Below are 16023 nucleotides of genomic sequence, written 5' to 3' on the forward strand. Positions count from 1 at the left end.
GATGCAGGTGTAGACTGTGGACTCCTGCATCCGCTTCTCGAAGTGGACTGATACACTCGCTGAGCGCGGGTATCGCACCTAGAACTGACTGTACTTTGTATGCCGAATGATGAATTGAATTGATTGATTGCGATGTATTTAGTGCACATTAGATCTACGATTTCACTATTCGATCGGCGCAAGATAACGTTGTATGTAGTTGTGTTGTTTGCTGAAACCTACGAAGCGGAACATGGGAAAAGTGGTGGGCAACACTCAACAGACGAAAGGAATAGAGCCGTCGTAAGCAAGAACGTAGTAGCGACGACTCGCGAACCAGAAACAAACCTAGCAGTGTTGTGTATTCAGCGCTCCTAGGTTGACAGCTACCGATGCTGATCATTCTCTGCTCCACTTTAGAGGCATCGTAACGTCTGCAGCTGACTTGAGGACAGCTGATAGATGTGGAGCCGAAAGGAGGTGGCACTGGTTCCAGATCCAGATTAATAACCCCAAGAGCTGCTTTGTGGTAGAAGCGTCTCATATTGTTCGTCCGGTCGGTGAGGGGCAGATACTTCCAAGCAATCGGGGGCGGCCTTATCGTCAGGTACGTGGCCGCCGCTCAATCGTCCTAAAAAGAAGTGGCTACCGATGTCAGAGTCGCTTGTGGCCTCACGAGAGAGGTCGATATCGAAAGACTATGGGAAGAATGACCGTTGACCTTGCGGTTGGCCATCTCGCACGTTCTTATGATCCAACAAAGTCGCACAAGCGCCATGAAAGGATGCCCTTGCAATTGTGTGTTCTCGACTTCGGCAAGGAACGTGATATGCATGGCATGACACACGCAGCATAGACGACTCTGGCGAAAATGTCGTCACAGACAAAAGGATGGAACCGAGTGAGGCGGTCGCAGTTTTGTTCCTGTCTCAATGTCGCACAAACCGGTTGGTGGTCTGTTCCGATACAAAGACAGCTATGGGAATACCTCGCATGTTCAAGGTACACATCAAGGAACGCAGTCAAATTTCTAGGCCCCGGAACAAGGTTTGGAAAGTCATCATCACGCAGCCATGACGGCTTGCATCTGCTGGACTGAGGGAATGAGTCGTAGCGCCGCTCTGGCAGTGAACCCGCTCTTCCGGCGAAGCTTTGTAGCAGAGCGCGCAATGCCAATCAGGGGCGGCCGACACCAACAGTCTGCCACCGTAAGCGCACTGGCTGGATGGAGCAGCCGTCCAGGGCTAACCAGCGTGCCAGAAAGCGGTGGCTTCGTCTACGGTGGCCAGCTCACACCTGCAGTTGAGCGGCAGTCTAGAGAGATTATAGCGAGGTGGTCTTCTGTGCGTTGGGGGCGAGTCGGGACGAGTAAACGGATGACAGCGCATCATCCCTGTCACCATGCTAATTCCTAAAAGGCCCAAGGTCCTCTGGCGGCGCGCATTGAGCATGCAGCCTAGGCCAGGAAGTCAACGAGGTTGAGTGGGTAGCTCCGGCTGCTTATGCAGCTGGTGTTGACAAGGGGGTGGGCCTGGGACTTGCAGAGGCGTCGCTCTATACATTCCGTAGTATGGGGTGAATGGCGTCTGGGCGCTGCCTTGCGAACACTATTACTACCTGGCTCTGCTTCCAGGTCTTACACACACTTCGTCATTCTCAGCTCCCGTAGACATATATCCAATTCTCCGATTTCGAAGATCCACGATTGATCGCCAACACATCATCATCATGGCGAATAATACTAGATACTACTTTTCGCTACCCACCGAAGCACCTGAACGATCCAGATCAGCCAGCCGTCGCCCACCTCTGACACCATCAACTGTCTCTTCGCCATGTCTCACGACCCTTGTGCCTGTCGCCTCACGACGGGATTCAGGATCTTCTGGAAGTCCAACTAAAGCGTCAACCTTATTGGCCAAGGTAGTCTCGTCACCCACCACGCCTCGAGGCGAGACACCAGTTGGAAGTCCAATGCCATCTCCAGAGTCCAGAATGCACTCGAGCCCGACTTATTCTTCTGAAAGGCCTCAGATATGGAGGAGCGAAAGTGAACGTTATGTGAGGCAGTACAAGCAGCAAGGTATGAGTCCTTCGATATGAGGCTGGAAAGAACAAGAGGCTGACATGAACTCAGATGGATACATCAGCTTCCCAGATTTTGAGAAGTTCTGCCAGAGCCGTAACTCGTATGACCAGCAGCGTGAACACACTGTTGTCAAAACTTGATTGAATGGCAAAATCAAAATGAACCCTGCGAACGGCAGCAGGTTCACGATACGTTCGTGGAATTAACGAAACTAAAACATCAACCTACCACGCAATTCTACATTTCTTCCGATCAGGAGGAGGGAGTTACGACTGCCCATGAAGAGGCAGTAAGCCCGCGAAGAGGCAGTAAGCCCACGGTACTCAACACGGCCGACAGCTCAGCGACATGCCACGCACCGAGGCAGGCTGCGCCATGTTCGCTCAATCAAAGCGGAGGCGAGGAGAGCTCACAGACAGCAAAGTACGTCACAATCGTAAGACGTTAGGATGCTGCCGCGCGGGAGAAGAAAACCTTGCGTGGGGGCAATGTCTGTTTTTCTCGTAACTTGAAGCATAGCCACAGAGCTGCGGCTAGCGGTCACGTTGTCGCGCTCCAGGCAACTGATGCGGCGAGGTCGATGGGGAGGTGGCGCAGGAGAGAGGAAGCCTTGCGATGCGACTTTAGGCATTGTGGGAGCGTGTACGTAAGAAGTTCGGATGGCGTAGCGCGACGTGCACAATTAGCATAGACGCAGCAATGATATATCAGTAACCAAGATGCTTGTGCCCATCCCTTGACAATATATGTATGTGTGGTGACTCCTCTTTCTACTTACTATCGTTAGCAGAATGAATACACAGTAGTCATTTTCCTGTTGAGAAGGGTAGTGACTGACGGCTAGTTTCGGGTTGAAATCGGGCAGTTGGAAAGGCAACCCCAAGGGACGTCAATGCATTGAATGCGTCTTCCTCGAGCACAAATACACATTGTCTTAACAGGGCGCGCATCGTTACGAAGAACAGTGTTATGAGGTTCCAGACTGGATCGTCTGATTGATCGGGTCGGCCTTGGCGCACGTGATGCGCACATGAGCTAAGGCTCCCACATCTGGTTAGTCGGCTTAAGCGAATTTCTCGCACTTTGACGTTCCGCCGCCAGCAAATCGATCCAACGACGACAACACCACACAGCCTTGGACGCCCAACAACCCTCGTCGCAATCATGGCTGTCGGCAAGAACAAGCGTCTTTCAAAGGGCAAGAAGGGTCTTAAGAAGAAGACCGACACCTTCGCAAAGAAGGACTGGTACAACGTCAAGGCCCCAGGAACGTTCGCCGTCCGAGAGTAAGACTCCCTGCCTGTGGCCAGCCATGGCTTCTCAATGGAATCAATACTTACTCGTCTGTCCTTGCAGCGTCGGAAAGACCCTCGTCAACCGAACTACTGGTCTCAAGAACGCGAACGATGCTCTGAAGGGCCGGATATTCGAGGTCTCGCTCGCTGATCTCCAGAAGGATGAGGACCACGCTTTCCGCAAGGTCAAGCTCCGCGTCGACGAGGTCCAGGGCAAGAACTGCCTGACCAACTTCCACGGCCTCGACTTCACCTCTGACAAGCTTCGCTCGCTTGTGCGCAAGTGGCAAACCCTCATTGAGGCCAACGTCGTTGTCAAGACCACCGATGACTACCTCCTCCGCCTCTTCGCCATCGCTTTCACCAAGCGACGACCAAACCAGATCAAGAAGACCACATACGCTGCTTCGTCCCAGATCAGGGCGATCCGCAAGAAGATGGTCGAGATCATGACCCGGGACGCCAGCTCGTGCACTCTTGCTCAGCTCACCCAGAAGCTCATCCCCGAGGTTATCGGCCGCGAGATTGAGAAGTCCACCCAGGGCATCTACCCTCTCCAGAACGTCAGTGCACAGTCCTGAAACTTGAAAAGAAAGAATGCGACTAACACCACATAGGTCCACGTACGAAAGGTCAAGCTCCTCAAGGCACCCAAGTTCGACCTTGGTGCTCTCCTCGGTCTTCACGGCGAGTCCAGCGCGGATGACTCCGGCCAGAAGGTACGATTACATCACCTACGCATTGAATGAATTTTTTCTAACGATTATCCAGGTTGAGCGGGAATTCAAGGAGACTGTTCTCGAGGAGGTGTAAGGTCTCGTTGATTAGGCAGGGGTTTTCTGGGTCTTTTCAACTTTCTGTGGCATGATATGGGCATCCAAAAGGTGTTATGTTTACAAATGAATGGTCAAACATACCCTTGATGAGTCTCCGCGGCTGTGATGGCGTGCATGGGTACGATCCGCATCTGGTGTTCACAGGTGCTGCGGAAAAGAATCATGGAAATGACAATGACAAGTTACACAATCAGGTCCCATCGCAGAGTGCTGACCATGTCGCTGATATGTGCCATTCACGTCAACCATGTGCAGTAACGATGTTAGGTCTGCAGCTGAGGTGTTTCTGCACGACATCTGAACTCTCCACATTCAAATGAGCTTCAATATCATACTAATCGCACAACGCCCAGGGCAGCCGCTTGAACAACTCAATCTTCTCTACGTCTTCGTTTCACGCCTGCTCTTATGTCGCCGTTGATAATGAAGTAAACTTACCGGAGTCTGATACTTGGTATGGTAACTGCTTTCATAACTCGCTATCGACCAGATCAACATTTTATCCACTTAGCAAATAGCCAGACGTACAGAGCTTCTTGACTACAGGTGAGATGCAGCAACGTTACCTCAGTATGGACTTTTCTGGCCATCTTCCTACACTGGTTACCTTCATTCCTACAGGTTCAGATGTTATTTAATCCACATATCTGGTAGTCTTGACGTCGACGACAACGAAGGCACAAGTGAAGGTGGGCTGAGGGACATCACATGTACAGTCCAACGATACATAAGACAAGCCGTGGTATAATTTACTCATTTAGGCAATCCTCGGTCACCAATCGGGTCAACGTGGAAGAGAGTGGAGGAACAGACATCAGCTACGAGTTATACTTGTCCGACTATCGTACGTGCGGCACTTCATCAGACTGCCAACTCAGCTTAGGCTCGGAAGATAGCCATGGTGCCTTCATAAAGATGGAAAGGAAGCCTTCCTCCCCTCGATACAACGACTACGAGGATACTGAAGGCACGGGCCATACCTGAGTGAATTCGAACATTGGTCAACGGGTATGAGTTGCCGATGAATATCAATAAAACCACCTCTCAGTTGACCTTGGTATCGTGTTCCTATCAGACACCAAACGAATCTCCTGTCCCTGACTCATCCTCATCTTATTTGGAGGGGCAGCAAAGAGCTTCATTCACTTATGCAGACTGGGCTTACTTAGGCACGTGCACTCGCAATTTCCTCCTTCAGCGATTCCAGCGGTGTGGCCCGGGGATACTCATTAGTGCCCGCTAGCTCTTTTTAGAATCATCAGCACTGACGGTGTGATGATGATGATGATGAAGATCAATAAATGCTCGAGGCATGATGATGTGTTTGTGCGTTTAAGTTTTCGCGTGGATGCGGGAGAGGACAGGATGCTGAATCAAGTTTGCAGGCTACTGTACACCGCTACTTTGGCGAGAGAGTGGGTGTTAGCTTCGGAACTTGGACTTTGTTATTAGGGAAGGATGAGCGAGGAACCATGCGAGATGTAGAGAATGTAATCGAGATTCGAACTTTGGTGCTAGTGACACTGCCTGTGTGTACGCGTCTGGACTTATGGTACAGCCATGGGGTCTCCAAACCCGGTGATCTGCTCTCGTACTCGTATATCCACTTTCGCATCATCCCACCCTCACGATACTCGCCGCTCTGCTTCCCAATCACCACTTGTCCACATTACCCGATTCTCCGCATAATCTTCGATGTGGGGAGACCCTCCCTTCTCCTGACCCTAACTCTGACATCGCTCTTTGGTATCTTTACAGCAGCTCCGTCAACCGCTTTAGGAATGATCCACTTCCCGGCTTTCCTGGCTTTCTTAGATTTCTCCGCCTGAGCTTCATCCTTTGCTGCCTTCTGTTCTCCAGTAAGCGGCTCTGCACCTATTGTGGCTTCATCCCGCACTTCTTGCAGGTGATCGAAAATTGTCTTCTTGGGCGCCGGTGCGAGTTCCCAAAGCTGCATGATACCTGCTATGAGAGAGATGAGAAGGGCAGATTTGTACTGGTTTGAAGGGTCGATGGGAGACGTGATTGAGGATGAGGCAGGTATGTTGACGAAACGGTCTGGTTTGAATCTGTTTGGGGAGATGTGGTTTGCTGGCGAGGAGTTGATCAGGGTTTGTGAGAGACCAATGTCGACGTAAGAGCCGACATCGAGTTCCCATTGCTCTTGCTCGCTCGGTCGTGCAATGCCTTCTTCTTCGAGGGCGATTGGTTTTGTCACTAGGTAGGTGGAGATGGAGGAATTGTAAAGGCGCCGGGATTCGTCGATGCAGGATCGTAGATAAGGGAAATGTTTTGAAGATAACGCCTCCTTTGCAGAGGCGAAACGTACCTCCGGAGGTGCTGGGAAGGACGGGTGTATTGAGGGAGGCTGGATGGCTTGGGCCCAAGCCTTAGTTTCGTCTTTGATCCTCGCGAGAGATGCATCGTTCGAGGTCTCCAAGCCTTGCGTGCTCGACGATGAATAGACGTGCAAAATTGTCCAAAAGACCAGTGGAACAACTTCTGACACTATGTTATGTATTAGGTGAAGTGCGACTGCCGCCCGAACTTCTACAGGCAGATCATGTTTTGTGAAGAGCTCATTGAGTGCTGTGAGTGGTGTGGAGATATCTGCATCCGTTTCCTCCCCACCGCTCACACTTTCGTCATCTTCCGGTACCCTCCTTACGGGTGGGTTTGTCAAGTCATGGAATACCTTTGTAAAGTTGTGCAGCAACCTCTTCTGTGACAAAGCAGCTCCTGGTAGGCCCTGGATAGGGGATAATCGTGGTATTCCAAGAGCAAGTGCCCAAAACCGATGATTGAAAGCCGCAAGATCCGTGGCAAGTAGCTGATATGATTCGGTGAACTGAGTACCTATGACTGGAGGGAGAATTGCGTTGCAGCAGAATTCATTGACCAAGGTGAACAAGTCACACTCAGCTTCTGAATTGCCATCCGTGAGCTCCAGATTCGAGACGCGCTCCCATTGCATTTGGTCAACGATAGAAGTATTGAATGTGATGAAGTCCGGTAATGATTCCGAAATGTTGTTCAACGATGCAGAAATAAGGCCCTCTAACTTTTTGCCCTTAAACATATCGGACTCGATGACTTTTGCAATTGCTGGCGAGAGCTCGATATATTGACTCTCTGCACCCTTCGGTAAGCCAAATGCATTTCGGAGAAGAGCCAACGTATAAGGTTTCGGTTCTTCCAGGCTACTCCAGTTCTTGTAGATTTGGTGGAGAAGGGAATCCGAAAAAAAGATGTTGTGTTTCGCACCAGCAGCGCTGTATGCAATGATACTGGTAATCGATGACTCTCTGATCATCCGTCAGATTTCACTCATCAATTTGAATGTCATGGACTCACCTGATACTCTTCATCCATCCCTCCCCACCAAAAATGACACTCCCAAAGTGCCGAACACCAGGTATCCAGTATGGCAACGATTGTACCCGCCTCTTCCCATCTTTATTCTTTACCCCATCTCTCGAGCTAGAAAGCAACCTTGTGGGAAGAAGTAAGAAGACAGCTGAAAGGGTAATTTGAGGCAGAAGGTCAATCCAAGTAAACTCTTCTGGTATGAATGTTTGAAGCGTCTGAACAAAGCCAAAATACCATGCGATAACAAGAGTAAACGGAGTGGACAACAAGAGGTAGCATAGTGGCAAGAAAAGCACCCTTATTATGCCACTTGAGGCATACACGCCCAGAAACAAAGTCCTGAGGGAAGACATGTTTTCCTTCTGTTAGACCGTCCGTTGTCGCGGGTTCCGATGCTCTAATCCTGGAGGAATAGAGTCCTCGATGTGCTGCGGTCCGCTTACAGCTGACCCAGGTGCGTGGGCGACGCGCAGTCCTCCTAGGTAGCGAAGAACGCCTTTGGCTCTGCGCTATAGAGTCTGCAGTACGACCTCGATATTTCTGCAGGACTACACTCCGAGATGAATGACTGGCGAGAAATGTTAATGGGAAAAGGTCGAAATAGGGACGCTAGAGCGAGGTCCGTAGGGCACGGTTACATTCAACGTAGCGCGTTAGAGCTGAAGTTCTCCCTGATTCGCTTAGTATCTAAAAATGGACCCCACCTTCCTCACAGCCTTGTCGTGACGTTGGGAAGACTTTTTTGGGGGACCACTAATTGCTCATTTGTCAGCCCTTGTGAAGACTTTTGATTGTAACCTCAGCCCTTTGGATCAAAGCTGTTGTCCAATCACCGCAAACGAGATTCAGCCTCCGCCCTACGGCTGCTAATTCCGCCAAACCTAGTCGTCTTGTCGTCGCTTATCAAACCATCGATTACAGCAGCGCAGGAAGAGATATTGTGTTTAACCAAGTGGGTATATATTGATATTTAAGTCCAGTAGTTTATTACCAGACTAACATCAAGATAGCATCTATTCAACTTTTCTCCACAACAAAAACAATTTCGACAAGTCATCTACTGCAGACAAAGGAAGAACCAGGTCATCATGACTTCCACTCCCAAGCACCTCAACTTCATCACGGGAAATAAGAACAAACTCGCCGAGGTACTTCACACTTTTCCAGGGCAGTCTGTCCATTTCATTGACTTATGACCATCCAGGTCCAAGCAATCCTACAAGGCGTCATCGAACTACGAAATGAGAATGTTGACCTAGTTGAGATCCAAGGCACAGTCGAGGAAGTTACAAAGGACAAGGCACGGAGAGCTGCTGAAGCTGTAAGTTCAATGTCACTATACATGTTTTACAGGCCTCTTCTACTTCTATGATACACTGTTATGTGTAGCATAAATGGAGATTGGAGTTAATTTCTCATACTAGTCATTCGCTAATGGTATTCTAGATCCAAGGCCCCGTTCTAGTCGAAGACACATGCCTCTGCTTCAAAGCAATGAACGACCTCCCAGGTCCATACATGTAATCTCCACCCCCCGTTCCCAAGTCCTTGCCTTGCCCCTATCGCGTCGCTATCCTAGCCACTTTCAACAACTCTAGAACGACCACTAATTGATCGTCCTACTAGCAAATGGTTCATGCTTTCCCTCGGCGCCTCCCAGATGCACAAGATGCTTGCAGGATTCGACGACAAATCCGCCCAGGCAGTCTGCACATTCGCGTACTGCGAAGGGCCAGGATACGAGCCGGTGCTCTTTCAAGGTCGGACAGATGGAAAGTTGGTCGAGTCGCGGGGGAGTACTGTATTTGGTAAGCCAATGAATCTTCATTACCGACGATCAAGCTTTGAAAAAACCGGGACTGTCGTGAACATACAGCTGACATGGAATAGGATGGGACTCTTGTTTCGAATACAACGGTCAAACGTATGCGGAGATGGACAAGAGTGAGAAGAACAAAATAAGCCATCGGGGAAAAGCGCTGGATAAGCTGAAGGAGTGGCTGGCGAACAAGGTAGAGTCGTGAGGCAAAAGGGACTCGGACATACACGGATTTCGGACAAAATAGAGCGTAGATAGAAGGGCACTCACCAGATGCTTGGTCTTAATGTTCGATCACATTTCTTCTCGTCAAGCTTACTCGTCGTCTGCCTGCCCCTCTCTATCCTTCCTCCAATTCTCAACCCATTGCTCTATCCTCTCCAAATTCCCCTCTACATCCTCAGCACTATCACTCCTCAGCTCGACCACAATATCCTCCTTGTAGCCCTCCCTCGCCTCGTCAAGCAAGACCTGCATAATCTCTGAATCCATATTCTCTTCCAGTTTCTTGCCCTTGTATCCTCGTGCTGTCAAGCGATCGTATAGGGTAGTAGAGTCGCAGCGTAAGACAATGACGAGGTCGATCCAGCGCTCGGGGAAGAGGTCGCAGGCGTGCCAGTCGAGGATGTAGCCACCGGTTGTGTGGAGAGGGAGGGTTTCAAGGTGATCAAGCAGCTGAGGGCAGGAACTGTTAGCTTGCTGCTACAACGTTTCATTCCAAAGCGAACTTATTTATTCGAGTATATTTGCATAAGAACATGGTGAAGGCGTACCTTGTCCTCGTCTACAATCCAGCTCCCCGTCTCTTCGTCTTTGCCCTCATGAAATCCTTCGTCTTTGACGATTTGGTTCACAGATAGGTGCTGGAACCCGGTCGCCCTAGCCAGTTGCTCGGCATGTGTCGTCTTTCCTACACCAGGTGTGCCTGTGATGACAATATTCGGGTTCTTACGCGCCATGTCTGAGGTTCGAGTCGTGTACTTGGTCGCAAACGGAGTGCTCGTACGATGTATCAGTCGTAGGACAAGCTGTTATGAAACTAGAGCGTTATAAAGCCTTTTATGAAGGTGTAGGCTAGTATAAAATTGTGAATAGAGTGTTTCCTTGCTTCAATTGCTCATTCAACGCGCGTAAGCTTGCGCATCCAAAATTATTTGCCTACCCGAATTTCACCCGTCCGGTACGACCCCCGCAGCCCCGCGCTAACCTTATCTAGCCCGGTTATGTCATGGGAAACCACACAGGTCGACGAATAACATTTGCCCTCAAGCGAAATATGTTAGAGACGACGAGTGCTCGTCGTGGTAGTTTCCATACTAGTATGGGATGTAACGCATGCCTTTCGACATTGTGATTGTGGGCTCAAAAGTCTGGCGCAAGCAGCATCACATCAACAGCAATCAGCCCGAAGACCAGCGATATCAGCTGTATAAACTCAAACTTTTCTCGTGACGACTGAAGAAACAATACTAATCGACGCTCCGTTGCCCTTCTCTGACCCTCCTCTGAGGGCGCAAGTTACCATCATATGAAACTTCAGAACTCCACCCAGATGACGCCAAACATGCTAGTGATCGTTCTGTTGTATCATTGGGAAGGTGTGAGGGGTAATAAAGCTAGGGAGAACCAAAGTAATTGGTGTTGATAACTAATCCAAGAATCTCCAACCAATCCATCCCCAGCTCTATGGGGAGGCCTGTAGTGATGTGGAGTTTGGAAGAGGAGGCGGATTAAGCGACTGCAAAGCCACCAAAATGCGTGATGATGCCGGTATCTAGATCGGAAGAACAAGCCCAATAATCTCAATTAAGGAAATCGTGTCCGTCGAGCCGTTTAGCTCTGCTTGCACTCAGCAGCCTCCTGCTTGGGTTTTGTGCCGTCGTTCTGTGGGTTCAAATTAGTGTGTGCTACGATGCATAGAAGACTTTATGAGCATACCTCATCATCCGACTCCTCATCCTCGTCACGGTCATCGCTGAGCTCGTCCTCATCCTCGTCGTCCTCATCTTCGAAATCGGCCTCCTCGAAGTCTTCAATGTTCTCATACTGAAGGGCTTCGCCAGTAAACCAGTCGATGGCGCGGGGAATCAGCTTCTCCTTGATGTCCTCACCGAGCTGGTAATCGAGCTCAAGGCGCTCCTCGATGTCAGAGGAAGCATCGTCATCGTCCTGCGGGGGGTTGGGTGGGTCGAAGAAGTTGAAGAATGACTCCGTGGGAACGGTCTTCTTCACGACGCGGGTCTGCTTGGTGTCTGAAAACAATTAGCGGCTAAACAGTAGAGACTAGTCTGCAAGAACACTCACTCTTATTCCTCTGCTTTTTGCTCTCGACGCGGACAGTCAGGTCCTTGCCTGCCTTCCAGTCGACCTTGTCGCCCTCGGCATGGTCGTAGATGAAGTCACCGCCATAGCCGTTCTCCTCCTGGTAGAAGTAGGTCTTGGTGATGGTCTTGTTAGTGAAGAACTCGTTCTCCTCGAACTCGAATATCAGACGGAAACCAGGACGGTCGAGGTACTCCATGCGGACGTCGGTCAGGTGCTTCAGCGCGGCCTCGTCCCGGTCTGTGATCATCTCTGCGAGCGAGATCTGGTTCTTCATGGCGCTTAGCCAGAACTGTGGGATACCCTTGACGTCCTTGCCCTCGTCCTTGTTGAGTTCCACTTCGGGTGTGTCCTCGTCATCGTCCTCATCTTGCGTCTCGCCAACCTTGACCTGTTCTTCGGACGGCTCCTCGCCGCCGTTGACGATCTTTGCACGGGTCTGGTACAGCGGCGTGAACTTGGCAAAGTACTTCTTCTCCAGCTGCAGAACCTCCTCTTGGAACTCTGCCTCGAGCTTGGAGTGCTCCTTCTGGACGCCCTTCAAGCCTGCGACGCGACGGCGGACCGAGACAGGGAGGGACTCGATATAGCCACTTGACCTGCCCACAAGCGAGCCGAGCTTGTTCTGCATCATGGCCACGAGGGCGGGGTTGGCAGCGAAGAGTCCAGCGGCAGTGCGCTCCAGTTCCTCTGCACGAAAACTCGAATTAGCGGTCAAGCCTTCACTACGCCATGACGCGGGGTCGGAGGGGCAGGAGCGAGAATATTGCGACTCACCTTCTTTGATCGTGCCGACACCGGGCTGCTGGGCGCGCGACGATATAGGCGCAGCATTTGAGGGGGTGTTCTGGGGCGTGCTGGAGGGCAAAAGGTTAGCAGGCGGTACGTTCATGGTGGGTGTCGTTGCGATGAGGTAACCAAGAAGGTCAAAATTGTGTGGCGGCGGGCAAAGAGTGACTTACGGAGCGGAAATGGAATCCATCTTCTTATTGCGGATTGGCTCAGACATCTTGGCGACGCTGAGATGTCGATATGCAGGTAGCGGGTTGTTGAGGGGAGTAGAGGTGTTGTTGGTGAGCCCTCTGCAGAAATGTTCGGCGGGTTGAGGGAGGGAAGCCGCCACGCAAGGTTGTCGCCCCTCTATTAAGGCTAGTTGCGGCTAGCACACAAATTATCGCTTTGGAGTCGAGAACGATGGAGAACGATGGAGAAGAAATGGAGCAAGTTGGCCAGTCCCAGAGTGATTGCCAGTTGGACGCGAGGAAGCGGCGCATCCGCTGCTATTTGTATGTGCTCCCGCCAATTCACTGCAGACGCGGCACGTGTATCCATTCAAGCAGCCCACGACATGTCGACTCAGTTTAGCTGGCGGCGACACCTCACCTGCACTCGCAGTAGCCTACCGCATCAGATTCCGCTACAGGATGGCCCACCCTGGCCGCCATGTATTTTGTCGAGGGCCTAAACACACATTGAGTGTACATGCCCTGTCCAACAACAGCTGGCTGCCATCCGATGGATCGTTTTCGGAAGAGACCTCGAGCCTCGGGTCTGGCCATCTAAGCCATCAGTGAGCAAAGCGGCCCCGAAAACACAGATTCAAGCAGTTGACCGCACGCGGCGATTGTCCGTTTCGTCGGGAACGTTCAAGCTGAAAAGGGCACTTTGTTCTTCTACATCCAACACCATCCTTGAATATTATTAGCCACACCTCCCCTTCTAGAACAAAGCCAGACCCATAGAAATCCCGTAGCAAAATCTCGCAAACGCCGTCGCGTCCCTTACGTCCCGAAATAGCGTAGGATCGTGGAACGAGCTTGTGTTGGGACCGTCAGCGATAACGCTGTACCGAACTCTATAGTCTATATGGAAAGTCTACCTCTATTAATAACCCTGTATCCTCTTTAATCTCCTTGTAGCCAGCACAGCCATACACGCGGAGCACGCCCCAATAAACAAACAAACCGCAATCGCATTCGGCCCATCAGTCGAATTATGCTCTTCGGGCGGTGCTTCAGATAGCTCAGGACTCTTCCCAGGCTCTAGTATCGAGAACACCACCCACGATATACCTGTTCCAACAAACTGGGGAAGGGTTGTATACAAGTTCATGATGCCGAGATACTTGCCAGAGCTTTCGCCGGTTTGGCTACCACTGGCTTCTTCTAGCCCATGATTGAGATGCAGAGCAATGGGTGATTCGAGTTCAACTGAGGTGCGGCCAAGATGGCCGTATGTATGGCTGTTCGGAGAAGAGAGGCGGTTGATCTCGACACCCAAGAAGGCAAAAGGCGCCCAGCACGCAATCGACCATGATCTAATCTGTATCAGCACAACATCTTCAAGCCTCCATGCATTACTTACACGCCACAAACTGCGATGATGAACGTCGCACCCCTTAGCGACTGCACAAAGGGTGCGGTGATCATCGAAGATGCAAATATGCAATGAGATACCGTCCACACTGTAAGCAGAGAAGGTTTGTATTTCTCCATATCAGTCACAAGGCCAGCGATGCTCTTCGGTGGACGGGGCGTGAAGCCAGGCGCCTTCTCATCCTCTGGGCTCTGAACGAAGAAGGGGAGCAGGACCGACATCACGAACGTAATGATGGAGAAGGCGATGAGCGCCATGGAGCCGATACGGCCCACTTTGCCGGTAAGATCGGGGGATGCTTTGACGTCTGCAGGGGCATCGTAGCGTAGATAGACTTCGCCGACCCAGGTTGTGCTGTAGAAAAGGAAGGGAAACCAGCCTGCTGAGTCTTAGTACATGTCGTTGACACATCCCGCGGATTAATATCTTACCGATCCAGGCCCAAAACTGCACATGACAGATAGCTTGTATCCCCTTCGGTAAATTCATCGCCGTGTGCGCAATCGTACCCAGCACCTGCTTGATATCCAGCTTCTCTCCGTCCGCCCCGTCACTTATCAACACACGTTCCGTCACTGCCCAGCTCGTTGTCCCGACCGCCAGACACAGTGTCAGTGCCGCAACAGCTGTAAGTTGCTTGAACTGCGTATCGCCCAGCATCGGGCCAAACACACTCTTCAAATCAATAGCTCCAGCACCGTATCCTATTAGCGAGCCGACCGCAACCATCCGGCTCGCCCAACTACTGCCCATCTGCTGTTTCGAAATCGGCAGTGTGTCCACGATGAGACCCCTACAGCTTCCCTGCACAGCATTGATGGCGAAATCAATTCCATATATACTTAGCACCGCCACGTAAATTGTCGCTGACTTCGCCGCCGCCTCCTCCTTGACAAAGTATCTGACTACTTCTCTCGTCCACCCAAGTAGTAACAGGAATATGCCGACGAGTATAGTGCCGTAGAACATGAATGGCCTGCGCCGGCCCCAGCGGGATGTCGATCGGTCTGCGACGACGCCGACGATGGGTTGTGTTATGAGGCCGGACAGGGGGCCCGCGACCCAGACGAGGGAGATTTTGGACTTGGTGAGGCCGAGTTCGAGGAGGTACGGTGTGCAGTAGGACATTTCTACATTCCATGTGAACCTAATAGCGGTGTTAGCCTAGCATGTGCCCGGGAAAATAAGGCGGAAGCATACTGTAGTCCGATGAGAGATGCCGTGAGCAGGGCCATGCGCATGCTCTCAGTAGAGCCCTTGACCGAGGGCGTACCCGTCCATTGCGCGACAGAGGGCATCTTCATGGCCGGTCCTCCCGTCTAAGAAGGATCGAGCGTTTGGAGGTGGTCGCGTGCGCGTCAATCGCTCCTGCACTCGAGGGTTATAGAAACGTGGAAAGTCGCATTGGGTGTGTGGAACGGTTCGAGTATGCAGGGAAACAGCACAGCAGCAGCTTTAAATAAGGCCAATGAGTGAATAGAAAGAATTTACATTATTACACAAAAGAAAGGTATCGGGGACGTGTTCTTTGCACTGCAAGGGGAGACGTCAGCTCCATGGTGGCTTGGCCTCGAGGAGATACGATGGGAACGGAGTCGAGGCACTCCCAGTGTAGCTAGCGGCCGCCGCATCCTACAATACCGATCGCCTGGGTCGGTAGAGTGAGTGCCGACGAGACATGTGTCAGCCTTCCTCGGAACAGGCTGTTGGTGAATGTACTCGCATTGTACATCATCTGCCACACAATCATTCTCAAAACCCTTCGTTCGACCATATGAGGAAGCATCATAGCATCGCGCCAAGAGCCGTGTCTTCCAAGCCCTAGCCCGGCAGTCATCCGTCTAGGCATCCTATCTGGGAACTCCTGACAGGCTCGCATACGCGTCGTAATTGGCTTTCTACATAAATATCAAGCTATTAGTCACGTCTATGCCAATC

At 51.2% G+C, this 16023-nt stretch overlaps 7 protein-coding genes across 7 annotated transcripts; 3 read left to right on the forward strand and 4 right to left on the reverse strand.

Moving 5' to 3' along the window:
- Positions 1-1707: 1707 nt before the first annotated feature.
- K460DRAFT_401029 (uncharacterized protein) lies at positions 1708-2208 on the forward strand (the record flags this gene model as incomplete). The annotated part of the gene is made up of 2 exons (XM_040936384.1): positions 1708-2062; positions 2117-2208. The coding sequence occupies 2 exons, from the start codon at positions 1708-1710 to the stop codon at positions 2206-2208; spliced, it is 447 nt and encodes a 148-aa protein (XP_040793559.1).
- A 999-nt stretch (positions 2209-3207) lies between these two features.
- On the forward strand, positions 3208-4559 carry K460DRAFT_361748 (ribosomal protein S3Ae). Its single transcript, XM_040932520.1, has 4 exons — positions 3208-3354; positions 3425-3926; positions 3981-4082; positions 4135-4559. Exons 1-4 carry the CDS (start codon positions 3233-3235, stop codon positions 4174-4176), a joined length of 768 nt encoding a protein of 255 aa, XP_040793560.1. The 5' UTR covers positions 3208-3232; the 3' UTR covers positions 4177-4559.
- Positions 4560-5868: 1309 nt separating this feature from the next.
- Positions 5869-7921, reverse strand: K460DRAFT_271331 (uncharacterized protein; the record flags this gene model as incomplete). Its single annotated transcript, XM_040927713.1, has 2 exons — positions 5869-7504; positions 7554-7921. 2 exons carry the CDS (start codon positions 7919-7921, stop codon positions 5869-5871), a joined length of 2004 nt encoding a protein of 667 aa, XP_040793561.1.
- A 389-nt stretch (positions 7922-8310) lies between these two features.
- Positions 8311-9696, forward strand: K460DRAFT_361750 (inosine triphosphate pyrophosphatase). The gene is made up of 6 exons (XM_040932521.1): positions 8311-8520; positions 8579-8716; positions 8773-8889; positions 9015-9088; positions 9195-9376; positions 9459-9696. Exons 2-6 carry the CDS (start codon positions 8657-8659, stop codon positions 9590-9592), a joined length of 567 nt encoding a protein of 188 aa, XP_040793562.1. The 5' UTR covers positions 8311-8520; positions 8579-8656; the 3' UTR covers positions 9593-9696.
- A 6-nt stretch (positions 9697-9702) lies between these two features.
- K460DRAFT_271116 (P-loop containing nucleoside triphosphate hydrolase protein) lies at positions 9703-10346 on the reverse strand (the record flags this gene model as incomplete). The annotated part of the gene is made up of 2 exons (XM_040927705.1): positions 9703-10062; positions 10161-10346. 2 exons carry the CDS (start codon positions 10344-10346, stop codon positions 9703-9705), a joined length of 546 nt encoding a protein of 181 aa, XP_040793563.1.
- Positions 10347-10783: 437 nt separating this feature from the next.
- K460DRAFT_25688 (NAP-domain-containing protein) lies at positions 10784-12815 on the reverse strand. The gene is made up of 5 exons (XM_040927423.1): positions 12672-12815; positions 12487-12566; positions 11692-12399; positions 11326-11639; positions 10784-11271 (listed from the first exon to the last, which is right to left on the reverse strand). Exons 1-5 carry the CDS (start codon positions 12716-12718, stop codon positions 11221-11223), a joined length of 1200 nt encoding a protein of 399 aa, XP_040793564.1. The 5' UTR covers positions 12719-12815; the 3' UTR covers positions 10784-11220.
- Positions 12816-13362: 547 nt separating this feature from the next.
- On the reverse strand, positions 13363-15649 carry K460DRAFT_302676 (sucrose transport protein SUC2). Its single transcript, XM_040929913.1, has 4 exons — positions 15286-15649; positions 14517-15232; positions 14074-14464; positions 13363-14026 (listed from the first exon to the last, which is right to left on the reverse strand). Exons 1-4 carry the CDS (start codon positions 15387-15389, stop codon positions 13594-13596), a joined length of 1644 nt encoding a protein of 547 aa, XP_040793565.1. The 5' UTR covers positions 15390-15649; the 3' UTR covers positions 13363-13593.
- Positions 15650-16023: the final 374 nt, after the last annotated feature.

The sequence above is a fragment of the Cucurbitaria berberidis genome (assembly GCF_010015615.1).
Source record: "Cucurbitaria berberidis CBS 394.84 unplaced genomic scaffold K460scaffold_1, whole genome shotgun sequence".
Taxonomy (NCBI): Eukaryota; Fungi; Ascomycota; class Dothideomycetes; order Pleosporales; family Cucurbitariaceae; genus Cucurbitaria; species Cucurbitaria berberidis.